Genomic DNA, 27,356 nt, shown 5'->3' on the forward strand with positions numbered 1-27,356 from the left:
GACATGTGTGAGTTCCGGCACCTTTTTCTTTTGCAAAAAAAGCACTGCATACAATATACCCATTTGCAGCTTCCTTCTTCCATTCTTCTCCCCCTTCTATTTATTTATCTTCTCAGCTAGAAATTCATACACTTCCATACCACATTTCTGTATTCCAATCATGGGAGCCAAGCTTTTGCAATTACAGGTAATCCTTTACTTATGACCATTCATTCAGCAACCATTCAAAACTGCAATGGCATGGAATAAGGGGAATCTCCAATGGTCCTCAAAGTTCTAGTTTTCACAGTGTCCCAGGGGTCACATGACTGCAATTTCCTATATTCCCTGCAAGCTTCCCACAAGTAAAATCAGGAACCTGGCAGAAAGACACATCCTAAGAGGTTCATGAGTTGCACTAGGGCTAGGCAAACAGCTGGCACTAGTACGTGCATTTCAATGTATATTCCTCTTGGTGTGCTTGTTTATGTGCTTGTCATCCCTTTCCCTCAAATCAATGCAACTATAAACATTGTCTTCTTGCTAATTATCCCAGCATCAGAGTGAACATTCCAAAAGGTTAGGAGCAGGATAAAAGGCTACAAGATCTTCCCTTTTATCTGGCTTCCTTGTGAGTCCGTTCATTTAGCCTCACTAGGTATATGGCAGTGATGGCGAACCTTTTAGAGACCGAGTGCCCGAACCACAACCCCAAACCCACTTATTTATCTCAAAGTGCCAGGGCCGCATCAGCATTGCGGTGCCCTCAGGGGGATGAGGGTGTGGCCCACTGCATGGGCGTGGCCGCACTGGTATGGCAGACTAGGTGGTCATGGCCAGGTTGGGCATGGTCACCTTGATGTTGCTCGTGGGGGGATGCCTTTGGGGGCTGGGCAGGATTGGGGGAGTTCCAGGGGGTCTCTGGTGGGTGGGGCAGTGGTCAGGAGGCTTGTCCTGCAGGGTGAGGCCGGGGTAGGATGGGGATGCCATTGCTGCAGAGCAAGGCAAGGTGAGGCAGGGGTCGCTGCTGCCTGACACTATCGGCCCCCCCACACAGAGGCTAGCAAGTGCATGGGGGCATGCTCTACCACCTTTACTTGAGCTTGCTAGCTGGTTGCTTTGCCTCCTTTGTGCTGGGCGGGGCTGCCACTCTGGGCTCCGGCAGTGGCCTAATGGACCTGCACAAGCTGCTGGTGGCAGCGACAGGTGTGCCCACAGAGAGGGCTCTGAGTGCCATCTCTGGCACACGTGCCATAGGTTCGTCATCACTGGCATATGGGGTCATATTCATCTGATGCTATAAGCAAAGGGACCTGAAATAAAATCAAAAGTAGTCACATAATTTTTCACTTAGCAACTATTTTTTGTAACAACTGAATTGCTGGTTCCAATTGTGGCTGCTAAACAAGGATTACTTGTATTCCATCAGCTGCATCAGTTGGCTGACCTAATCTGGCAAATCAATTAATGCTTAGAAAAGGCCAGTGAAATAATATCGTATACTTCTGTATAAATTTCCACCAAACAGCTCTATCACATTCAAGAAGGACACATCAAATTCCTTATAAAGTCACCTTCTCTTTGTTCATTAAAGGAAGCATAGCCTTGTTAGTCTATGTTAGTAAACTAAAAATGAGGAATTTGTTAGTTCAAACAGTTGCTACAACATTCACTTTGAATGGGTTCACTTTGTATAGAACAATGAGTCAGTCATGGCAAATTCTAGCCCATTCTGTGTTAAATAACAGCTTTTGTAGGAATGTAGTTTGTAAAGCCCGTGCCAATTTCTAAACTTTATCTTAATCTTTAATTACTTATAAATATATAATTTTGTACTGTAAAAAACAAATAAGCAAAAATAAAACAAAACAAAAACAATTATAGAAATCCATCTGGCTGAACCTCCATCAGGTTCTGAACATCAAAGTAGATTAGGCTATTTCCAGAGTCACTCTTTCTGGATCTTGGATTAGACTGTGAACTGGAGTATTAAATGTATCTTTACAAAATATATACAAAATTGTTTGATGGTAAAAATCATTTATGGATTTTTTTTTATTTTTTAAAGAACTTAACACCTCTATATGTAAAAACATCAATTTCAATGATCTATTGTCATTGCTTTAAAATGGGCTGCTGATTGATAATTCAGATTAATCAAATGTTTATAGCTAATATATATAGAGAGAAAATAATCTACATTCTTCCCTCCAGATGCATTTAAAAATGTATTTATAATGTTACATTATGAGGGTGGAAGTTTGCTCTCCGAGCTTGTGTGTTGGTATCTGAATATTTTATTACCAGGCTAGGTAACATCTTCAGCGGAGTTTAGGGGATGTTATATATAATGTTACATTATAATATTTTATCTGCTTGAAGATGGTCTAGAAATTTATCATTTTCCCAGTAATTACAGTTGGTAAAATTTGTCTTTTATAAAACAGGCTTTTAGATTTGGATCCACTGTTTATAACTGTATACAATCCAGCTTCATGTGAACATATTAAAGAGAATGATATATGATTTCAGACATTCATCTTCTGGTTTAAAGATGCTGTATATGTTCTCTTGTTCATTTACTTAGTTCTGTAAAATAAAAATGAACAGTAAAGAAATAAATTTGCATCTGTACATTTTATGTAATTCTTTTTTAAACTGATTCATCTGATCTTCAGCAGAATGCATCCTGCAATAATTTTAAGGTATCAAACTACATGGACAATAAAATTCTGAAATGTCAGCATTGCCATTTTTACATCAAATGAATAAAACCACTCAAGTGACTCAAAAACTGTAGACCGTTTTATCACTGAGCAATTTCTTTCTTTTTTTAAGATGACTTTTGACACAATGACATGTAATAACCTTTAACAATTTATTAGGCATTTTTGATATTTTGGGAAATAATCTCTGGCACTCAGAATGAATCTGAATGAATCCCACTCTGAATAGGATTTGGGAATTAGATGTTACAAAACTTTAAATCATCCTCACAGAGGATACATTTGAGGAAAGATGGAACACAAATGCAGCAAATAAACAAATTCTCATTATCCTCAGACAACAGAGCCAATAGAAGGATACTGGGAACTGTAGTCCAGCAAGGCCAAGAAAGTCCTCATTTTTTATCAACTAAGATGTTCTAATAAAATGTCCACGATAGAAATATTTGTTATTTACATGTAAAGCTCAACACAGATTTGTATTTCACTAATACCATTTGTACTAATTGCAATTTCAAATGCAAAACCCATCATATAATAAGATTTCTGTTATCCAAACTAAATTCCTTCCATTCAGAGCAATGGGAAAGAAGAACTATGGGGATTGGGATCAATAGAATTTCATTTAGTGATGGATAATCAATCAATATTGTCCAATTCATTTCAGAGGATCATTTTGTTCAATCTATTTTTCCATCTATTCTAAGCTTAGAAATATTTCATGGGATACCTTATTTTATGTGTAATAAATAATGTATGATTACACAGACCTGGTGGTGCAGTGGTTAGAACGCAGTATTGCAGGCTTTGCATTCCCTTTGCCAGGAGTTTGATACTTACCAAGTCAAGGTTCACTCAGCCTTCCATCCTTCCAAGGTTGGTAAAATGAGGACCAGATATTTGGGGTCAATATGCTGTGTCTGTAAACTACTTAGAGAGGGCTGTAAAACACTTTGAAGTGGAATATAAGTCTACGTGCTTATTGCTATATTAGTATTAGTGATTACTAATTCAATTAATTTTATTTTTTGTTCTGGTCCTATGGCTTCTGACAGGTATTTATAAATATGCATGTAGACATATGAGTAAGTGAGTAAGAATATGCAAGTTTAAAGAGAAGGAGAATATTTCAATATCAATGCAAATGAAATAATTAAAGTAGAATGTATGGGCATCCATTTGGAACCATTCATTTTGAGGCAACTAAATTTGTTGCACTCAGGCCAATGAAATCAGTGAAATTAGCCCACTGGGTTTAAAGTAGAGTTTCCACTCATTTCACCCCCAGCACAGAGAAATCTCCTAGTCTTCATCTTGGAATCTGTCAGGATTCAGCAACAGACCAGAAGAGATGAAATGTTGGCAGATTCATCATTCCGTGCCCCATTCCTCATTATTTTAAAGTATTACCCCCATCCCCATAGTGCTTCTCTCCCATTGCTCTGAATGGAGGGAATTTTATTTAGTTCATAGGAATCTTAAGAAGTGTTCTGATTTAGAAGAATTGCAGAAGACCAAGTTACCTCAGAATCTATTACATCTACAACTTTATCTGCCAGACTTTTAACTATTTTAAGTTATTTTTTCAATGCATAAATAAACATATAGAAAAGGGAAAGAAATGTTAATATTGATGAATTAAAGTATTTTTCTAAAAGTATACATACAGGAATGCAACGTGGATAGTCAAATTTCCCATTCACACAATTAACTCTTAATGTTCTGTAACTTGGATGTAGTTTATGGCCTCTTAAACATTGAAATTCAACAGTATTTCCATCTGTGGAATATATTTTATCCCCATTGCTCCACATCAGCTTTATATTGTGTTCTCTCATATCTTCTTCACTTGCTGTACAAGCAGCTGCAAAAGGACACAGATCAAATGACATATAGAAATTTTGAAGTATTCATTTGATAAGACAATTAAAGTTTAGGTTAAAAATTCTGTTACAATAGGATAAAATGATTAGAGATCTATGTAAAAGAATTTTTCTCCCTCTTTGTCCCTCCCTTTTCATTTTGTCTTTCAACTATTATCAGTCATGAACTAAACTGCCTAACACACACAAACCTCTTTTAAGCAAGACAATGTTACATGTGTAAAAGGAAGAAGAAAAAATTTTTAGTCTCCTTCTTCCAAATTTCCTCATACTGAAGATCTCAATTAGTAGAAGACCACGTTCAGGCAACTTCTCTTAAAATGTCACCTTATATCTTCTTTTTCAACACTGACTAATCAGGGCAGATGTGATTAAGTCAAAAGAGAACAGTCTGCCTTCATATATAAAATGCCTATTTAAAAAACAGTAATTTTAGTTCCCTAGAGATTCAAGTATTCCTATCATTCCAAAAACACAAACAAAACAAAAATCCTATGGGATTGTTGGGAAACATGGCTTTTTGTAATTTTTGTTCAAGGAATCATTGATTGATTGATGATGATGATGAGAGTGCACTGTGTTCTCAGCTGTGAAATACTAAGAAAAAAGGAAATCTGAACTCAAGTAAATTAAAATCTGAATTTTTACAAGTTCTTTTCAATCATGCCATTGACTAAAAAGGTGTCTGTTATGAAATGTAGCTCAGGGAAAGCAGAATTTCAGCAGCAAGTTTACACAAAATGAGGACAACATTTGTAAATGGTGGAAGATTTTGTACAATTGTCCATTATTAGGCAGTTTCTCCCTGAGAGAGTTACTTTATCTTGCTTCAAAATACTACAGCATCTAATTCCATTACAAGGCAGTAAAATATCTTCTGACACTAACATACTAACATAACAGCTCTGATGTCATCAAATTTATTCCATTCCCAAAGTACAATATTTATCTATAAAGAATAAATCTATAAAGAATTATAGATATTACTTATACCTCTACATGTTGGTGTTGGTGACCAATGACCATTTTGACAAGTCACTCTGGAAGAACCTTCCATTGTATAGAGATTTTGGCACTGATAAGTTACAGTTTCAGACTGGAAATAGGTTGCCTTGGGTGAGTCCACAATGTCTCCATTCTCCACAGAAGGTGGGCGTCCACATTTCCCCCCAATATCTATAATACATACAGAATCTATTGAGCATGATTACAAATATTATAGTTTATAATATAATATGCTCATGATTACAAATATTATAGTGATGCAACACAAATAATGCTCTAAACATACATAAGAAATTACATTGCAAAAGTATACAAATTCTTATTTTTAAAAAGCAACAATGTCCTACAGCTTATTTAACTGATAGGCACAAAATGATTACCAGTGTGGTCCCTAGTGTTATCTTTCAACTTTAGAACATATTGTGTCATTATTTTCTTAATACCTTAAGTCAGATTTGTGTTAAAATGAATAGCAATTGCTTTGGGATAAATGGCACAATGCATTCTTAATTTTATTACCCTTTCTCCATTAATAACTGTTCAAATCCTGCACAAATAAATTGTGTAGTTGTATTGGATGTTATGTCATTCATGTCATTATTGAAGTGATGCGACAGTTTGCAAAACAATAAAAGCAAAAATATTTAAAAAATTATAAACATTAAAATTAATAGAGTACATAATCAGTACACTGGTGGAATCTTCTTTCTTAGTCCACCAGTCATTTCCAGTGTAAAATGCCCCATCATGGTCCCAATTGGCCAATTGGCTGAGCCAGGTTTTGAGGCAAATCCAGAAGGCCTAGAGGGTGAGGGTGTATTTTGCCTTCAGCAGCAAGATTTTTCCAGAATTTTTTAATTTTTTTTTGGGGGGGGGCGGGGAGGCATGGCAGAGAAGTCTCTTTGCCAAAGTTCCTTGACTGAGAAAGTCTGCAGCATGTTCCTTTTGCAGGAAGGAGTGGGGTGGGCCAATCCCATTGGGGTGAAACAGTCTCCTGTACCATGAGGGGCTTTAAAGATGATGTCTAATACACTGATTTGGATCCAGAAGCAAACGATCAACTAGTGCAACTCATGTTAGAGCAATGTTACATGCACCATTGAGCAGGCATTGTGAATCTAAGAGAAGCCGTAAGTTGTACACAGGATCTGTCTAGGGCAGTGCAATCCCATCCAGAACAGAAGATGTTAAATGCCCAGATCCCAAGGCTCCAAGCAGCCATAGCAACACAGTCTTATCAGGGTTCATTTGAAGCCTGTGGTTCCCCCATTCAGACACCCACAGCATCTAAAGAGGATTCAGCATAACGTTTCTTTAAAGTCCTATGAATGCCCCCTTCTGTGGTGATGCATCGATCACCACTTGGAGGTCACCATCATGGAGATTTTCACCAGCCAGGAGGGACATGGATTTAAAATGCAGGTGGTTGCATTGATAGCATTGAGGACCCTGTCCTAACAAGATCAATCTCTTCCCAGATAACTGGGTAATCCATCTCTAATGGACCTGCTCTGTGTTTGGTCTCCAATTGAGAATGGATACAAGCAACTTTTTCCATCAGGTGTTCTACAAATTCCTCCACATGGCCCTGAAGATGATCATCCAAGTCCTCCTTCCCAGGAGGAACCCTATCATCTTAAGTATGGCCATTGGGTGATACTCTGCAAATCAGATAAGAGCACAAAAATAATGTATTGTTTCACCACTCTTACCACCACAAAGCTACCTTAATAATGACTCTGATCTGTGTCCTGTCAGATTTGTCCCTTGTTTTCCTCCAGTGCCTCTCAAAATATCTTGACCTTTTTCAAACCCTTAACTCCTCCATGAATCATGGAGAAGGCCATGAGAGAAGGTTTAGGAGAGGCTGCAATGATGCAATCCTATCCAAAGCGTCAGCCATATTCTTATTCCAGGTCATAGTCCGGGTTTTGGGAGGATCATCAGTAGAATTCCCAGGGTATCCTACCAGATCACATTCCCATTGCTCCAAGAAAATTATATCTGGAGTGTAGCCACTGTCATGAGTTGGGCTGTAGATGACCTTGGATAGGAATATGGTGGCCAAAAGAGATTCCTGGATGATAACTCCTTCTCCTCTGCCCTGAGGTCTTAAATGGTGCTAAACCCTAAACCCAGCTGCACACATCTCTGAGAGGGAGACTCCCCATTCTGGAGTGTGCCTGGACTTGGTGATACATGCCAGGTTGGCTGCTCTTCACCAATAAAGTCACAAATAAGGGAAGCTTTGTTATTAACTGACCTAGCATTTACTAACAGCTGAATACATGGGCTACTGAGGGTCTGCTGTCCAGGGACTGGCCATGACCTCAGGAACATGCCACTGGTATTAAATATAAGGGATGTCTTCATCTGAAATGGGCCACTCTCTGGCTCCCATCTAAGACTACTACATGAAAACGTTCTATTTCCTGAAAAACCTCTTCCCATTTTGACCCTGTTGCCCGGAACTCCTATCCATTCCTCTAATTACACTCTTTTCTGTGAAGGCTTTGATTTATTTCTGGAGGAGGCATTTATGAGAAGGAAAGATGTCAAGTGGCTGGGGCGGGGGAGAGAATGAAGACAAAAGTGTACATCCTCTGCCCCATTTGTACTAATGTCATCATATTGCAGCCATAACAAAAGGGTGTAATTTGCATTTTGATGAAAGCATCAGATCTTGTGAACAGATTCTGTGAATAAAATTCCAGTGAAAAATTGGGCAATACAACTAAAAGGTGTATAGGAAGATGTAAGGCAGACTTCAAAGACTAGAAAGAAAAATCAGAATTTGAAGAGTTCTTAACTTTATATTAGCATATTCTTACAGGGAAATCAGGAACCAGCCAAACTGAAGACCAAGTTACTCAAATTAGCAGACATGAAACAAACCATTGGAAGAACATTTGGCCAATGATTGAAAAGCTTTCTGGATCTCAGATTCTATTGGCTAGGGATTTCAGTGGAAGATATATCACTTTACCAACCTTGCCCAAATGGCAATGATTGAGCCCCAAGGAATAGAAATATAGGTCTTCTCAAGATGGTTAAGGGTAACCAGTGAGAAAAGGTGGATTTGTGCATCAAGATTGGTGAGGAATGCATTAAGGTACAAAAATGTAGGTTGAAGATAGTGCAAGTTATGCTCCACTGAATGATAATCATGAAATATCCAAAAATGGGTTTTGGGAAAATGTGTGTAGCATTCAGAATGAATTCAATCTCGGGCAAAAAAATAAAATAAAATAAAATAAAATTGGGGAGTATGAAAAATGGGAGAAAATGAAAGATTACAGAAAAAGTGAGTGAATCATTCAGAATGAGGAAAAACAGTAATTATTTGGGGTTTAATGGTTAATGATAGAGCTTTATGCTTTGAATACATGTGTTAAGCATATATCTATTCATGTTTATATGTAGCAAAGAAATGAACCTACAAGCATCCTGGGATAGTTTATTAAAAATGTGAAAGACTTAATGAAGCTTAAGCGAGTTTTTGTTTTTGGGCAGCACATGTTTTGGTCTTCAGAAAAAATGATGGACATAGAGCAAAGTAATATTAATAATAAGGTGAAAGTAATTCAACTGAAGACAAACCATAATTCCCCCAGACTACATTAGCAATTAGATTAATCTTAAGAATTACTAGAAAACCAACATGAAAAAGGTGCTAGTAACAGACTGAAAAAATATGATTCAAAAGTGAGTGGGATTACGTATGATACTAATAAACATGAAATATAATGTTAGTGAGCAGCTAAGTGCTAAGACGATGCTTAGTGTTGATCTGGAAAAGACTGTAAACAAGAAAAATATATAAGGGAACAGTTGTGGGAAAGAAAAATAAAGATGACAGCAAGACAGTTTATAATGTGCTCAGAGAATTGCAAAACAAAAAAGTAGCCAAAGAGAATAGTTAAGAGTTGCTATTATTAAGAAGGGCAGAGAAAATCCAGCACAATTATGAAGGAAATTTAAAAATTTCCTTCATAATTATGGGAGTAAGCTGAAAAGCCTGAACATGGAGCCTCCTGTAGATAGTATGGAGGGTTTGGGGGGTTTTCTGTTTGTTTTTTGTTTTTTTAAAAAGGGAAACAATTAGTTGGGATGAAACTGAAGTGAGGGGATGCTGGAAAAAGCATGCATATATGATGCTACACATGAGTATGCAAAGAATAGGGATAGACTGAAGGATGGAACTAAAATATGGAAGAATGCTACCGATTTTAGCATCAAAGGTAAAGTTACAAAAAGACCATAAATGATGGAAAAAATGGTAGGGTAAGCAAATTAGATGGTGTATCAGGAGAAATTTTAAAATGTGTTTTCAGTGTGAAGTGGTTACAGTGCCTAGGGCTGGGGAACCCAAATTCAAGTTGACCGTCAGCCAGGGTACTTCAAAGGATGACTTGGGACCACTCATGCTTTTTTAGCCTAACATACCCTCCAAGATGGGTTTCTGAGGAAGAAAAATCGAGGAGGTATTGCTTTGTCTTGGTCTCCTGGAGGACAAGTGGTGGCACATAAATGTTACAAAGAAATTAATTATGAAATTGTGAAAAATCTGTGTGAAAAGCTACAGGGAGAGTAGTTTATTATTTGTTCCTATGAATGTACCTGGGAGAGAGTGAGCAAAATTGGGGAAGTGCAAAAAGGTTTTATGCTGGGCAGAGATATACAAGTGATATTGTTGTCCTTTAGGTAGACAAAGAAATTAAGAATTTCTTAATTTCTTAAAATTAGGAAATATTGGAATGTGAAAAAGAAATTCTATTGCCAGTTTGTTAATTTAGGAAAAGTTTATGATAAAAAGAACAGGCTTGAAATTATGGAATATTTTGTGTACAGTTGAAAGTTGGTTCCTAAATGTGATAATAGAGGTATTAGAGACATATAAAGCAAGTATGACAATCAAAGGAACATTTAACTAAGCAGGAGGTAAGATATGAATATGTGATTTCCCCCCCCTCCCTGTGATATTTAATTATTATACATTCCTTTATAAAAGTATAATGAATGATTATATATTATATATGCATTGGTTGGGGACATGAATGTGAATATATTTTCATTTATGGGTGAAGTCATATTGTTGGCTGAGAATGTAAATGATGGGCAAATGAATGTTAGATATGTGAATGGTACAATAAGGAGTGATGTAGGAAACTCTCAAATAATTAAATTTGAAAGGAAAAAGGGAGCACAAATGGAAAAATGGAAAAAATGGAAAAAATGAAGCAAATGGGCCAATCTATATATCTTGGTACAATGACTATAGGTGTAAAAATGGATGGAGAAGTTAACATAAATCATATTTTTGAGATTTTTAAAATGACAACCAGTTTTGTGTTAAATAGTATCATAGGACTGAGGAGAAGCTAAATGTAAAATAGAGATCAATGTCTGTGCTCCAAGGGACCCATACTCTTCCAAGTGAGGAAAAAACTTCTAGCTATAAAATAAAGTGAATAGATTTATAAAAGTAAAAAGGTAAAGGTTCCCGCGCACATGCGTGCTAGTCGTTTCTGACTCTAGGGGTCAGTGCTCAACTCCGTTTCAAAGCCGAAGAGCCAGCGCTTGTCCGAGGACGTCTCCGTGGTCATGGCTGGCATGACTAGATGCCAAAGGCTCACGCAACGCTGTTACCTTCCCACTGTAGTGGTCCCTATTTTTCTACTTGCATTTTTACGTGCTTTCAAACTGCTAGGTTGGCAGAAGCTGGGACAAGTAACAGGCGCTCAATCTGCTATGAGGCACTTGGGATTCGACCCGCCAAACTGCCAACTTTCTGATCGACAAGCTCAGCATCCTAACCCACTGAGCCACCGCGTCCCTTATAGAAGTAGAAATTCAAAATTTTGCAGAAGAGGGGCAATGAAAATATATTCTCCTTTCACAGTTCAACAGGGACATTACATTTTATAATTCTAGCAATAAAATATTGAAAAACCTTGACAGAATCTTTTCAAAATAATCTGAAAGAGACAGTGAAGTTAAAGCAAATTAATTTCCAATTCTATCTTTATTTTAACATAGTGAAGATCTGTACATAAATACCTGCACAACGTGGTGCTTGTGACCAACGTTTCTTCAAACATTTAATGAAAGAAGACCCAAGAAGAGCATAACGTGAGTTGCATCGGTAGTGCACCTTCTCCTGAGGCAAATACATCTCCTTTATTGTACTAACAATTCGACCATTTTGAATTTGAGGGGGAGAAGAACATCTTACATCTAAAATGGTAATTAAAAAATGGTTTAGATAAAATGCATTGGTTTTCTCAAAGCAAGCGTCTCTAAACATGCTTCCACTTTTGAAACCAAAACCGATCATGCACATCATATAACACAGAAAATACAAGATGGCCATGCAGGCCTGAAGCTGCTTTCTTTTGAGGTGAAGGGAATGTGAGGATACAGACAATGGAACCTCCTCTTCCTCCTACAGTGCCTGTTTCTATCCTTCTTGAAGAAATGACACTGTATGCTTTCAATAATTACTATCATAATACTGTGTGTTTGGGTAAATAATTTTCCCTGAAATTTCTTTTGTAGGATGAGTGTCAGCCTGGGGGTTGTGGGAACCTGTATAAAATCTCTTCACTAATTTTGTTTGTAAAAGCTAAAGAAGAATACAATGTTGGTACATAATTGGTAACTGTGTATTAGAGCAATTCTGAAAGGTTGTATTGAAAACTGGATTATCCTGCAAGAAATTTAATCAGATAAATCTCTCTATGAACTACATGCAGAGAAGAAGTTGTCTAATAAACCTCTGCATGATGAACTATTCTGGTCTTTCCCTTTCCAATCGGTCTCTCACAAAACTGGATATCAAAGTAATGGAGGCAACTGTGATCATCTAGGCTGTGTGGAAGATGGTCTTCGCTGGTGCTTGGAAACCCTCAGATCTGGATGAGAGAGAACAGACTGATATATACTGTAGGTTGTTAAGCCTATTTTGTTGCTTCACTGTTTTTGCAGTTGATTATATTGAGAATATTATATTTGGTTTAAACATAAGCAGCTAAGAATCTCTAGATTGTGATGGTGTATAAGTGGTGGAAAAATAAACAAGCTTTATCATTCTAGGCAGGCAAGGCAGCCATAGGTGCTACTTCCAGACACAAAAGTTTAACTAATCTAAAATCTCTCCTTCATGCTGGGTCTCCGTGACTTCACATAGACTGGATGTCAGGCTGACCCCCTGATTAGGAAATGCTGAAGCAGAAGGAACGCTACCAAGAGTGTTGAGCTGCATTTCCTCTTGAACAGACATTTCCCATTGGAGGAACTTCAACTTCACCCCATCTCCCAGCTTTCAGTGTTTCCACCTTCTAGAGCTCAAGATACCAGCTACTATTGGCAAGGGTCTCCCTATCCTTTGTAATTAATCTGAAGAGTAGTCTTGCAAATCCTCTGCAAAGTGGAAATTTAATTTCCCCCCCTGATTATTTAAAGGCTATATTTTGCTTCTTCTTAGTGGCCAACTGGGAGGAACATTGACCTTCTTGGAGAGCAGATAAGGAAATTTGTGGGATAGAAGTTGGGTAATTGGGAAAATGATGAGTGTATCAAAATGCCCACAGGCTTATCTATTTGTCAAACAGGAAAACTAAGAACAATGACACAGGACCATCTCCTCTTAGGGTGAACGGTTCAGATTAATAATATTTCATTTCTGAATTAAAAAAAAAATATGTACTCCTTATGTGAATTTCAGCTTTCAGCAAAATCATGTCGAGCATATCCCAGAGATTACACATTCCTACCTTCACATCTTGGCAAGCGTGACCACTTCTTTTCTGTACATGTTACGACAGCTGATCCAAATATTTCAAAACCATCATTACACTGATAATTTATTTTCTCGCCATTTACATACTTCTTCGTTGTATCTTCTTCAATTTCAGCATTTTCAACTATAGGGGGTTCTGGACACGTTGCGTCTAAATGGAGAAAGGATGCAAAGAAATAGTTTTTGTTATTTACTTTTATTAATTTGTTATCAGGGATAACGATAACAGAGCTAGGATTTTTCAGATATTCACTAAAGCAGATAAGGATCAAAACCAGAGTGTTAAATGACTAATTTAGGTTTTGAAAATATTCTACCATATCTCTATTTTTGGATTAATTGTATTTTTTAGAATGTTCCTCTATATTCAATTTATTCAGAAGAGCTATTCTCATATTTAATAGAAGAGAAAAAGTGAGAAAACTCATTTGCTAGAACAATTGTTCTGCTCCATGCATATTAGATCATTAAATCATGTGTATTCCTGTATAGATCCTAAATGGCTAATTTCAATTTTTTGAAGTGATTCAAGAGAGATAGAAGAGAGATATAGGCCCTTTCATGGATTATTGCCTTGTCGTGGCGAAGCGGCTTGCGTAATTCAATGAAGCTATGAGCTATGCCGTGCAGGGCCACCCAAGATGGACAGGTCATAGCAGAGAGTTCTGACAAAATGTGATCCACTGGAGAAGGAAATGGCAACCCACTCCAGCATCTTTGCCATGAAAACCCTATGGACAGTACCAAAAGGCAAAATGATATGATGCTGGAAGATGAGCCCCTCAGGTCAGAAGGCGTCCAATATGCTACTGGGGAAGAGCAGAGGGCTAGTACTAGTAGTGCCAGAAAGAATGAAGTGACTGGGCCAAAGCTGAAAGGACGCTCAGCTGTGGATTTATTTATTTTTATTTTTTATTTTATTGGATTTATATACCGCCCTTTCCCGAAGGACTCAGGGCGGTTTACAGGGTATTTAAAACCAAATCAATACAAAAATTAAAAAACAATTAAAAAAATTAAATCATCCCTAAAAAATAAAAACCCCAGTTAAAAATTCTCAGCCTGGGCCTGAGAGCTCAAAGAGCCAGGTCTTCAGGTCCCAGCGAAATGAACGAAGGTCAGGGGCAGTCCTAAGCTCCACGGGCAACTGGTTCCAGAGGGCAGGCGCACCCAAAGAGAAGGCCCTCCCCCTAGGTGTTATCCGCCGGTGGTCTTTGAGCGGTGGTACCCTGAGAAGACCCTCCCTGTGTGAGCGCACTGGACAAAGGGAACATGATGCTGGCAGCAGGTGTTCCCTCAAATATCCTGGACCCAAGCCATTTAGGGCTTTATAGGTCATCACCAGCAACTTGAATCTCACCCGGAGGGCAACCAGAAGCCAATGCAGCTTGCGGAGTAGAGGTGTTACATGGGAGTATCGGGAAACCCCCATCACAACTCATGCAGCCGCATTCTGCACCAGCTGAAGCCTCCGCATGGTCCTCAAGGGCAGCCCCATGTAGAGAGCGTTGCAGTAATCTAAACCAGAGGTCACGAGCACATGAGTGACTGTGTGTAGGACATCTCGGACCAGATAGGGTCGCAACTGGCGCACCAGGCGAACCTGGGCAAAAGCCCCCCTGGTCACGGCTCCTATATGGTCTTCAAAATTGAGCCGTGAATCCAGGAGGATGCCCATGTTGCGAGCCCTATCAATGGGGCGGTAACACCTCACCCCCCATCATTAAAGGTGGAATAGTCTGGTTAACCCAAGATGCCGATATGCACAGCCACTCAGTCTTGGCAGGGTTGAGATGAAGCCTGTTTCTCCCCATCCAGACCTGGACTGCCTCCAGGCAATGGGACATCATGGTGAGGGCATCGCTGGGTTGGTTCGGGGTGGAGAAAAAAAGTCGGGTATCATCAGCGTACTGATGATACCCCAGCCCGAAACCACGAATGATCTCACCCAGTGGCTTCATATAGATGTTGAACAGGAGGGGCGAGAGAACCGACCCCTGAGGAACTCCACAAATGAGAGGCCTCGGGGTGGATCTCTGCCCTCCCGTCAACACCGACTGCAAGCGGCCCAGTAGATAGGAGGAGAACCAACGTAAAACGGTGCCTCCAACTCCCAACTCCCTGAGACGCCGCAGTAGGGTACCATGGTCGATGGTATTGAAAGCCTCTGAGAGATCTAATAGGACTAGTACAGAGGAGCAGCCCCTGTCCCGAGCCCGCCAGAGATCATTCACCAGCGCGACCAATGCCGTCTCCGTGCTGTACCTGGGCCTGAAACCCAATTGGTACGGGTCCAGATAATCAGTTTCCTCCAGGAACATAGGAAGCTGATGCTCCACCACGCTCTCAACAACCTTCGCCAAAAAGCAAAGGTTGGAGACTGGACGATAGTTATTTAAAACAGCTGGGTCCAGGGCAGGCTTTCTGAGGAGGGGTCTCACCATCGCCTCCTTCAAGGTGGTGGGGAAGACACCCTCCTTCAAAGATGCAGTTATTACTGCCTGGAACGAGCCTCGTGTCCCCTCCTGGGCTGCACAAACCAGCCAGGAGGGGCACGGATCCAACAAACAGGTGGTGGAGCTCAGCCTCCCCATGTTCCTGTCCACATCATCAGGGGAAACAGGATCGAACTCAGTCCAGATAACATGCTCAAGACCATCCGATTCCTCCTCGTCAGACTCCGCCCAGTCAGAGTCCAAGCTGGCCTGGATCTGAGCGATTTTGTCCATCAGATGATAACTAAACTCCTTGGCCCGTTCCTGTAAGAGATCCTCCCTCACCTCCTGGTTAAGAAGGGAGCGAGTCACCCTAAACAGGGCGGCTGGGCGATTATCTGTGGACGCGATGAGGCAGTGAAGTAATTAGCCCTTGCTGTCCTCATCGCAGCAAGATAAGACCTTATAAAGGTTCTTAGCTGCAATCGGTCAGATTCGGAACAGCTGGACCTCCAACCGCTCTCTAGACCCCGTCTCCGACGCTTCATCTCCCAGAGCTCCGCAGAAAACCATGGAGCCCAACAGGATCTGCGCCGGGTCAGAGGTCGCAAGGGTACGACACAGTTGAGTGCCTCAGTGGACGCCCTTTCCCAGGCATCCACCAAGGCATGTGTCTGGTGGTGAAAGGAAAGTCCGATGCTGTAAAGATTTTTTCTACATAGGAACCTGGAATGTAAGATCCATGAATCAAGGAAAGCCGGATGTGGTCAAACAAGAGATGACAAGACTAAACATCGACATCTTAGGTATCAGCGAACTAAAATGGACAGGAATGGCTGAATTTAATTCAGATGGCCATCAGGTATACTACTGTGGGCAAGAATCCCTCAGAAGAAATGGAGTAGCCTTCATAGTCAATAAAAGAGTAGGAAAAGCAATACTGGGATACAATCCTCAAAATGACAGAATGATCTCAGTTCGAATCCAAGGCAAACCATTCAATATCACAGTAGTCCAAGTGCTGAAGAGGATGAAATTGACCGGTTCTATGAAGCCCTACAGCACCTTATAGAACTAACACCAAAAAAAATGATGTCCTTATCATCATGGGGGATTGGAATGCTAAAGTAGGAAGCCAAAAGATAACCAGAATAACAGGCAAGTTTGGCCTTGGAGTACAAAATGAAGCAGGGCACAGGCTGATAGAATTTTGTCAAGAGAATACGATGGTCATAGCAAACACTCTTTTCCAACAACCCAAGAGACAGCTCTACACATGTACATCACCAGACGGTCAACACAAAAATCAGATTGACTATGTGCTCTGCAGCCAAAGATGGAGAAGCTCTATACAGTCAGTAAAAACAAGTCCAGGAGCTGACTGGCTCAGACCATGAGCTTCTTGTTGCAAAGTTTAGGCTTAAACTGAAGAAAGTAGGGAAAAGCACTAGGCCACTCAGGTATGAATTAAATCATATCCATGTTGAATATACAGTAGAGGTGACAAATAGATTTAAGGAATTAGATCTGATAGGCAGAGTGCCTGAAGAACTATGGACAGAGGTTTGCAACATTGTACAACAGGTAGCAACCAAAACCATCCCAAAGAAAAAGAAATGCAAGAAAGCAAAATGGCTGTCTGAGGAAGCTTTGCAAATAGCTGAAGAAAGGAGGGAAGCGAAAGGCAAGGGAGAAAAAAAAGATATGCCCAATTGAATGCAGAATTCCAGAGAGTAGCTAGAAGAGATAAGAATGCCTTCTTAAATGAACAGTGCAAAGAAATAGAAGAAAACAATGGAATAGGGAGGACCAGAGATCTTTTCAAGAAAATTGGAGAGATGAAGGGAATGTTTCATGCAAAAATGGGCATGATAAAGGACCAAAATAAAGGACCAAAAGAGGCAGAAGAGATTAAGAAGAGGTGGCAAAATTACACAGAAGAACTATACAAGAATTAGCTTAATGACCCTGATAATCACAATGAGGTGGTCACTGACCTCGAGCCAGACATCCTAGAATGTGAAGTGAAGTGGGCCTTAGAAAAGCTGAGCAACAACAAAGCTAGTGGAGTTGACAGTATTCCAGCTGAACTATTCAAAATCTTAAAAGACGATGCAGTAAAAGTGCCACACGCAATTTGCCAGCAAATTTGGAAAACTCAACAATTTAATTTAATTTAATTTAATAATATTTCTATACCGCCCTTCTCCCGAGGGACTCAGGGCGGTGAACAGGGCAAGAATAAAAATACAGAAATTACAAAAGTTAAAACAAGATTAAATAAATGCCCATATACTAAAATACATCTTTAAAACCCAATAAAATAACAATAACAACCCCCCCCAAATCCCCTCATCAGGCCAGGCCAGCTTGTTCAAAAAAGTATGTTTTTAGCTCGCGGCGAAAGGAGCGAAAGTCGGGCGCCGTCCGGAGCTCAACCGGTAGCTGATTCCATAGCTCCGGGGCGCCCACAGAGAAGGATCTCCCCCTGGGGGCACCAGTCGACATTCTCTGACCGGTGGCACCCTGAGGAGGCCCTCTCTGTGGGAACGCACAGGGCGGAGGGAAGTCAATGCTGGCAGCAGGTGTTCCCTAAGGTACTCCGGACCCCTGCCATGTAGGGCTTTGAACACCATTACTAGTACCTTGAATCTCACCCGGAAGGCAACTGGCAACCAATGCAGCTCACGGAGCAAAGGTGTAACGTGGGAGTATCGGGAGACTCCCAACACAACTCTCGCGGCTGCATTCTGTACCAGTTGGAGCTTCCGGGTGGTCCTCAAGGGCAGCCCCATGTAGAGAGCGTTGCAGTAGTCTAGTCGAGAGGTCATGAGCGCATGAGTGACCGTGCATAGATCATCCCGGCTTAGATAGGACCGCAACTGGCGCATCAGGCGAACCTGGGCGAAAGCCCCCCTAGTCACAGCTCCTATGTGGTCTTCCAGGGTGAGCCGTGAATCTAGGAGGACTCCCAAGTTGCGAGCCCTATCTACGGGGGGCAATAGTTCACCCCCCATAGCGAGAGGTGGAATGTCCGAATAAACCCGGGATGAAGGTATGCAAAGCCACTCGGTCTTGTCGGGGTTGAGTTGAAGTCTGTTCCTCCCCATCCAGACCCGAACCGCCTCCAGGCAACGGGACATCACGTTGAGGGCATCACTGGGGTGGTTTGGGGTCGAAAGGAAAAGCTGGGTATCATCAGCATACTGATGATACCCAACTCCAAAGCCACGAATGATCTCACCCAGCGGTTTCATATAGATGTTGAACAGGAGAGGCGAGAGGACCGACCCCTGAGGAACTCCACAAACGAGAGACCTCGTGGTCGACCTCTGCCCTCCTGCCAACACCGACTGTGAACGTCCCTGGAGATAGGAGGAGAACCACTGTAAGACCGTGCCTCCCACTCCCAATCCCCTGAGACGCCGCAGTAAGATACCATGGTCGATGGTATCGAAAGCCGCTGAGAGGTCTAATAGGACCAGAACAGAGGAATGCCCCCTGTCCCGAGCCCTCCAGAGATCATTCACCAGCGCGACCAATGCCGTCTCCGTGCTGTGCCCGGGCCTGAAACCCGATTGGTACGGGTCTAGATAATCCGCTTCATCCAGGACCAGAGGGAGCTAATGTGCCACCACACTCTCAACAACCTTCGCAAGAAAGCGAAGGTTGGAGACAGGACGAAAGTTGTTCAATACAGCTGGGTCCAAGGCAGGCTTCTTGAGGAGAGGTCTCACCACCGCCTCTTTCAAGACGGCGGGGAAGCTACCCTCACTCAGAGAAGCAGATATAACTGCCTGGAACCAGCTGCGTGTCCTCTCCCGGGCTGCATAGACCAGCCAGGAAGGGCACGGGTCCAATAAACATGTGGTGGTGCTCAGCCTCCCCATGATCCTGTCCACTTCCTCCGGAGTCACAGAATCAAACTCCTCCCAGGTGATATCGACAAGACCGCCCGCGTCCTGCTCGACAGACTCTGCCCAGTCAGAGTCCAAACCGGTCCGAATCCGAGCGATTTTGTCCGACAGATGCTGGTTAAACTCCTTGGCACGACCCTGCAAGGGTTCCTCCCTCACCTCCTGATTCAGGAGGGAGCAAGTCACCCTAAACAGGGCGGCCGGGCGATTATCTGCGGACGCGATAAGGGTGGCGAAGTGGTTAGACCTCGCCTCCCTTATCGCAGCGAGATAAGACCTAGTATAGGTTCTTAGTCGCAATCGGTCGGATTCGGATCGGCTGGATCTCCAACCGCTCTCTAGGCCCCGTCTCCGACACTTCATCTCCCGGAGCTCCGCGAAGAACCATGGAGCTCGACGGGATCTGCACCGGGTCAGGGGCCACAGGGGTACAACTCAGTCAAGAGCCTCAGTGGCTGCCTTTTCCCAGGCTTCCACTAAGGCGTCTGCCGAGCTGTGAGCAAGGGAGGCAGGTGGGGACCCCAGCGCTGCCTGGAACCTCTGGGGATCCATTAAGCGTCTGGGGCGGTACCATTTAATTGGTTCCACACACCCACGGCGGGGGGTGGCAAAATGGAAGACCAGCCGCAGGAGATGATGATCGGTCCATGACAGGGGCATAACAATTGGGGAGCCCCCACCAAGATCATCTAACCACCATCCAGATAAGAAAACTAAGTCATGGGTGTGGCCTCCCTCATGAGTCGGTCCCGAAATTACTTGCGTCAGGTCCATGGCCGTCATGGAAGCCATGAACTCCCGAGCCAACTCAGATGATCCTCCCAGCGATGGTAGATTGAAGTCCCCCAAAACTATAAGTTTCGAGAACTCAATCACCAACCCAGAGAGGACATCGAGAAGCTCAGGCAGGGCTGCTGCTATGTGACTAGGCGAAAGGTACACCAGCAGCAAGCCCAACTGCGCACCAGGGCCGCATCTCAAAAAGAGAGACTCACACCCGACTATCTGGGGAACGGTGGCCTCCCGCGGACACAAGGTCTCCCTCATGACAACAGCCACACCCCCACCCCTACCCTGAGCCCGAGGCCAGTGTAGCACCTGGAAACCTGATGGGCAAAGGTCAACCAGAGGAATCCCTCCCTCTGGGCCCAACCAAGTCTCCGTGATGCAAGCCAGGTCCGCCTGCTCACCCTCGACCAAGTCACGGATGAGAGGAGCTTTATTAGCGACAGACCTGGCATTCAAGTACACCAGCCAGAGCTCAGGAGGCTGCACATCCTCACTCCCAGAGCCTCGGGGCGGAGCCAGAGGGTCGGAGTGCCCCACCGCTTTTAAGCAGCTGAGAGGCCTTCCCTGAGAACGATACGGCCCTCTGCTCCTGCACCTGCTGCCATTCCCTATCGTCGTGGGAATAGGTATTCCCACGACCAGCCCTGGAGCCCCGGAGGCAACCGACCCCCGCTCCTCCCCCCCGCGATCTACCTTGGCACTGGCCTGAACAGAGGTTGTTGGACTGCCCCCCCTTGTCCAAACAACCAAAAAGAGTACCCTCCCCCCTCCCTAGCCCCCTAAAAAATTTAGAAAGAAAACTAACCAGGGGCCTCCTATTGGGTTTCCGTCGAAGGCCCCTACCCGTGCCCAGCTATCTCTCGGGGTCCCAATAGATGGGCCCCTCCTCGAGATCGTAAGCGGCTAGAAAGGCGGGTCGCACCCAGGAAGGGGGAGCACCCCTGAGGGCGAGCAAGTCCGTGCAAGAATATTTAAGGAAAGGCATAAGGAGTAGTCCAAATAGAAGGCAGTCCATAGTTGATGATCAGTCAGTAAGGAGAATCTAACAGAGGATAAATAGGTGTCCCAGACCTCCGCCCAGCTGCTGCCACTCAGCTGGGTAACCCCCCTGGGCAGGCCGACCACCGTCCTCTCACGATGGCCGCAGAGCCAATTCCCGGGGGGGAGGTGGTGGTCTGAAACAACCACTCCGGATATGGCATGCCCCCTAGAGCTCTCACCTCTAGGGGCAGCAGGTGTAAGATCAAGCCACGCTCTCACGGTGGCTAATATCCAGGATCCTCTGAGTCCTTTGGGGATGATGTGTAAAAGGCAAGCCATCATAGTCATCATAGTCTGGTCAGCTAACGACGAGGTCCCCCGCTGCTCCAGAAGGATGTACCTAACCACAGCTCCATGGGCCCTCAGTTCTATAGTCATTGGGGCCTTCCAGAGTGTGATCAATAAAGTCTGATGGCCACAGGATTGGAAAAGATCAGTTTACATTCCAATTCCAAAGAAAGGCAGTGCCAAAGAATGTTCAAACTATCGCACCATTGCACTCATTTCTCATGCTAGTAAAGTTATGCTTAAAATCCTACAAGCTAGACTCCAGCAGTATGTAGATCGAGAACTACCAGAAGTACAGGCAGGATTTCGAAGAGGCAGAGGAACTAGAGATCAAATTGCCAACATATGCTGGATCATTTAGAAAGCTAGAGAGTTCCAGAAAAACATCTACTTCTCCTTCATGCTAAAGCCTTTGATTGTGTGGATCACAACAAACTGTGGCAAATTGTTGTGACTCAGGGCCAGCCTGTGGGTCCGACAGCCGGCTCCGATGTATCGGAGGACTCAGATGTGGGGGAGGAGGGAAACGAACCGGCTGATGATGATGATTTGGAGGCTTTGCAGAGCCCTCAGCCGGGGACCTCTTCTCAGCTGTGTGAGCCCGAGAGTGCGGAGGATGATGACCCACAGCTGGCCCTGTTCAAGGACGCCCGACGCAGGAGGCAGACGAGCAGGGACAAACAAAGAAAGACTATGGGACTCCTCGGGAGGAGGCACAGGGAGACCACGCCCTGAGCTCTCTATAAAAGAAGTGTTTGGGGAGGGGCTGGTTGCTGAAAGCAACTTTTTCCGCTTGAGAAGACAAGCTCTTGTGTTTTTGTTAACTGCGTAATTAAATCTTGGCAGAAGCCTTTTAGCCTTGGACGCTTTCCAGACTCTTCTTTTGATTAGGGGTGCGAGAAGAGGGCTGGTTCAGAACAGTTTGCTTTCAGCCACCCACCCCTTAATACTACGATGGAGCAGCTTCTTGCCGAGAATGCCCAGCTCAACCAGCAACTCACCTTGCTGGCCACTCAGGTGGCACAACTGCAGGCTCAGGTACATGCTGCCCCCCCACCCAGGAGAAAATGTCAGATAGCTATGCCGGATAAATTTGCTGGTAATCCAGAACTGTTTCCTGCCTTCCTGGGACAATGCCAGCTTTATATCAGCGTGAGAGCAGCTGATTTCCCCACTGACCGAGATAAGGTGGGATTCGTGTTGAGCCTTCTGTCGGGAGATGCAGCTCGTTGGGGCACGCCTCTGTTGGCACAGCCTAGCCCTTTGTTGGATAACTTTGGGGGGTTTTGTGACCATATGCGCCTCATGTACGAGGACCCGATTAAGGCGCAGACTGCCACCCGACGCCTGAAAGCTTTGAGGCAGGGTCAGCGCCCTCTACAGGCCTATATCAGCGATTTCCGGCTGCTTAGCCAGGATTCCGCCTGGAATGAGGCTGCGCTCGTGGATGCCTTTCAGGATGGCTTGTCAGAGGAGATGTTGGATGAGCTGGCCCGCGTGGACATTCCCTCAGACCTGAATGGGCTGATCCATCTTTGTCTGCGGATCGATGCCCGGCTGCAGCAGCGTAAGAGTCGCCGTGCCACCCCACAGACCCCTGCCGCCCCTGTTGTGCGTGAGCCCCCAGTCCAGAGGGAGGAGCCAATGGAGCTGGGTGCCGCCAGGTCCCGTCTATCGGTGACGGAAATGGACAGACGACGATCGGAGGGGTTGTGTTTTTACTGTGGGGACCCTGGACATTTGGCTGCTTCTTGCCCGAAGAAGCGTCAGCGGGCGTCAGTGACCAAGCCTGCCCCGAGAAAGTCCCCTGCTTTGCTATCGGGAAACGGCCCGAGCCCGATCTAGACGGTGTGAAAGATCGGGCGACCCACAACGATCACGCCGAGCGACGCCGTTCCGACGGTGCCTGTGAACCTCCACGGCATTTGATTTTGGAGGCACGACTGATCCTTCCTGGCAAGCCAGAGGGGATTCCGGTCCATGCCTTAATTGACTCTGGGGCTACCACTAACTTTATGGATTCGGCCTTTGTGGCCAAATGGGCTGTTCCCCAGTGTCCGGTGGATCCGCCCATGCTTGTGGAGACCATCGATGGTCGAGTGCTCCTGTCCGGGCCTATCACGGCCGCCACGCAACCCGTGTGTATGGCCATCAGTACCCATGTGGAGGCCATTCAGTTTTACGTCACTTCGGATCTGCACTTCCCCGTGGTCTTGGGACTGGCGTGGCTCCGGGCGCATGATCCACAGATCTATTGGTCTCAGAACTTGGTCACCTTCCCAAGTTTGCAGTGCGTGGACCACACCCGCCATATCTGTGCCGGCCAGGTGGAGGGTTCCTCAGGGGTTTCCTTGCCTCCTGTACTGTCCGACTTTGCTGACGTGTTCAGCGAGTCAGAGGCGGACCAATTACCCCCGCACAGGCCCTACGACTGCTCCGTTGACCTAGTCCCTGATGCGCCTCTCCCAGTGGGGCGTTTGTACTCCATGTCGGAGCCCGAGTTGGCTGCATTGCGGGACTTCCTGACAAAGAACTTGGCTCGTGGATTCATCCGGCCCTCGTCCTCGCCAGTGTCTGCGCCCGTGCTCTTCGTCAAAAAGAAGTCGGGCGAGTTACGGCTTTGCTGTGACTACCGGAAACTCAATGCCATCACGGTGCGTAACCGCTACCCGCTGCCCCTCATCCCCGAGCTCTTGGACCGACTCCGGGAGGCTAAGATCTTCACGAAACTGGACCTGCGTGGAGCTTACAACCTCGTCAGGGTTCGGCCGGGTGATGAGTGGAAGACGGCGTTTGGTACTCGCTATGGACATTTCGAGTACACGGTGATGCCGTTTGGCCTGACCAACGCCCCCGCTGTGTTTCAGCATTTTATGAACGACATCTTTCGGGATCTGTTGGACCAGTTTGTTGTGATTTACCTGGACGACATCCTGATTTACTCCCCGTCGCGTGAAGTGCATCATCAGCATCTCCGTCAGGTCCTGCAGCGCCTCCGGAAACATCGGCTGTTTGCCAAGTTGGAGAAGTGCCAGTTCTACCAGGTGACCATTGATTTCTTGGGCCACCGCATTTCTCCTGAGGGCATCGCCATGGATCCAAGTAAAGTTGAGTCGTTGCAGAGTTGGCAACCCCCGCGTCGCGTGAAGGATGTTCAGCGACTTCTTGGATTTGCCAACTACTATCGGACATTCATCCCTGGCTTTGCTGCCTTGACAGCCCCCCTCACCCGGCTCCTGCAGAAGAAGACTCGGTTCCAGTGGAACGCCCCCGAACAACAGGCGTTCCAAGCTTTGAAGGACGCCTTCATGAAGGAGCCCATCTTGAAGCATCCTGACCCGCAACGGCCGTTTGTCGTGGAGGCGGACGCCTCCGACATTGCCATTGGGGCCGTGTTACTCCAGGCAACGACGCCCAGCGGTACCCTTTTCCTTTGCGCGTATCACTCTCGGAAATTGAACCCCTCGGAGCGCAACTATACCATCTGGGAGAAGGAGCTGCTGGCCATTAAGGCGGCGTTCGAGGCTTGGAGGCATCATCTGGAGGGGGCGCGGCATCAAATCGAGGTCCGGACGGACCACAAGAATCTGGAAAGCCTGCAGACCGCTCGGAATTTGAACCAACGCCAGATCCGGTGGTCCCTCTTCTTTGCGAGGTTTGACTTCCGGGTGCGGTACATACCAAGCGGGCACAACCAGAGAGCGGACGCTCTGTCCAGGAAGCCCGAGTACACCCGAGTGGAAGACAAGCTTCCGCCCAGGACAGTGATCCCCGTCGAGTCTTTTGCTGCGGTGCGGGAGCCGGTGGATATACGGGCTCGGATCCGGGAGGCGCAGCAGCAGGAGGCGTGGGTGGCTCAGCGGAAGGAAGAGGTGGGGCCAGATTCGCCTTGGTCGGTCACGGATGGACTCCTGTATTATCGTGACCGGCTCTATGTTCCAGGAGGGCCACTCAGGGGACTCGTCCTCAGCCAATGTCATGATAACCCGGCTGCGGGGCATTTTGGCCTGTTCAAGACTCTGAACCTGGTCTCCCGTACCTTCTGGTGGCCCCGAGTCCGACACGATGTCCAGTCTTATGTCACCTCCTGCGTCCCATGCAGGCAGGCCAAGTCAGCGACAGGGGCCCCGCCTGGTTTACTGCAGCCTTTGCCAACGCCCAAGAGACCCTGGGGGGCTGTGTCCATGGACTTTCTGACGGATCTACCCCCATCCTCCGGCCTCACGACAGTGTTTGTGGTGGTGGACATGTTGACCAAGATGGCGCACTTCATCCCCTGTCGCGGCTTACCGTCAGCTCGCGCCACTAGTCGCATGTTCATCCAACAGGTGTTCCGGCTGCACGGCCTTCCCGATAGAGTCGTCTCCGATAGGGGGGCCCAGTTTACAGCCCGCTTCTGGCAGGAGTTGATGCGGGCGTTGGACATTAAGGTTTGCCTCTCGTCCGCGCATCATCCTCAGACCGACGGGGGTACCGAGAAGGTCATCGGCATTTTAGAGCAGTATCTGCGCTGCTACGTTAACCTGCAGCAGGACAATTGGGTGGACTACTTGGCCATAGCCGAGTTTGCCTTTAACAACTCGCAGCACACCTCCACGCAGATGACACCGTTCTTGGCCAACGTGGGTTATCACCCCCGGTTTTTCCCCCTTTCTCCCGTGGACTCACCGGAGCCGGCAGCGAACGAATTCATGGCGGAGTTACAGGCAATCCATCGGTTGGTGCGACGGCAGCTGGAGAAGGCCAAGGCCGACTACAAGAGGTTCGCCGATCGGTCGAGAAGGGATACGCCTCCACTATCGGTGGGGGATCGGGTCTGGCTGTCCACCAGGAACCTGCCATCCACTCGGCCGGCGAGGAAGCTGGACCACCGTTACCTTGGACCGTTCCCAGTCGAGGCCGTCATCAACCCGGTCGCCTATCGTTTAACTCTGCCACGTTCCCTGCGCGTGCACCCCGTCTTCCATCGGTCCTTGCTGGTCCCCGAACGACCGGCCTGTCCACTTCGCCAGGCGGAACCTCCACCATCAGGAACTCGTGATGGAGACAGCACCCCCGAGTACGAGGTCGCCAGCATCAGGGATTCCCGCTGGCTGAAAGGTCGCTTCCAGTACCTGATCGAGTGGAAAGGGTACGGGCCGGAGGACTTCACATGGGAAGACGCGACCGCCGTTCATGCCCCTGCGTTGGTGACTGCTTTTCACGAACAGTTCCCATCCCGACCGCATCCGGATCGGCAGACCCGGGGGAAGGGCCCTGCGGCGCGGGATAGTGTTGTGACTCAGGGCCAGCCTGTGGGTCCGACAGCCGGCTCCGATGTATCGGAGGACTCAGATGTGGGGGAGGAGGGAAACGAACCGGCTGATGATGATGATTTGGAGGCTTTGCAGAGCCCTCAGCCGGGGACCTCTTCTCAGCTGTGTGAGCCCGAGAGTGCGGAGGATGATGACCCACAGCTGGCCCTGTTCAAGGACGCCCGACGCAGGAGGCAG

General features: G+C 45.5%; 1 protein-coding gene across 5 annotated transcripts in view; it reads right to left on the reverse strand.

The window, feature by feature from the left end:
- Nucleotides 1–950: 950 nt before the first annotated feature.
- Nucleotides 951–27,356, reverse strand: part of CFH (complement factor H) — a 138,682-nt gene continuing 112,276 nt past the window's right edge. For all 5 annotated transcript variants that reach the window (XM_081322661.1, XM_081322662.1, XM_081322663.1 and 2 more), the window contains 5 exons: nt 13,369–13,545; nt 11,654–11,830; nt 5,582–5,764; nt 4,373–4,569; nt 951–2,568 (listed from right to left, as the gene is read on the reverse strand). In XM_081322661.1, the coding sequence (XP_081178787.1) occupies nt 2,563–2,568; nt 4,373–4,569; nt 5,582–5,764; nt 11,654–11,830; nt 13,369–13,545 (740 nt within the window). In that variant the 3' untranslated portion in view covers nt 951–2,562. The remainder of the gene's footprint in view (nt 2,569–4,372; nt 4,570–5,581; nt 5,765–11,653; nt 11,831–13,368; nt 13,546–27,356) is intronic.

The sequence above is a fragment of the Vipera berus genome, assembly GCF_964194415.1.
Source record: "Vipera berus genome assembly, chromosome: 3".
Taxonomy (NCBI): Eukaryota; Metazoa; Chordata; class Lepidosauria; order Squamata; family Viperidae; genus Vipera; species Vipera berus.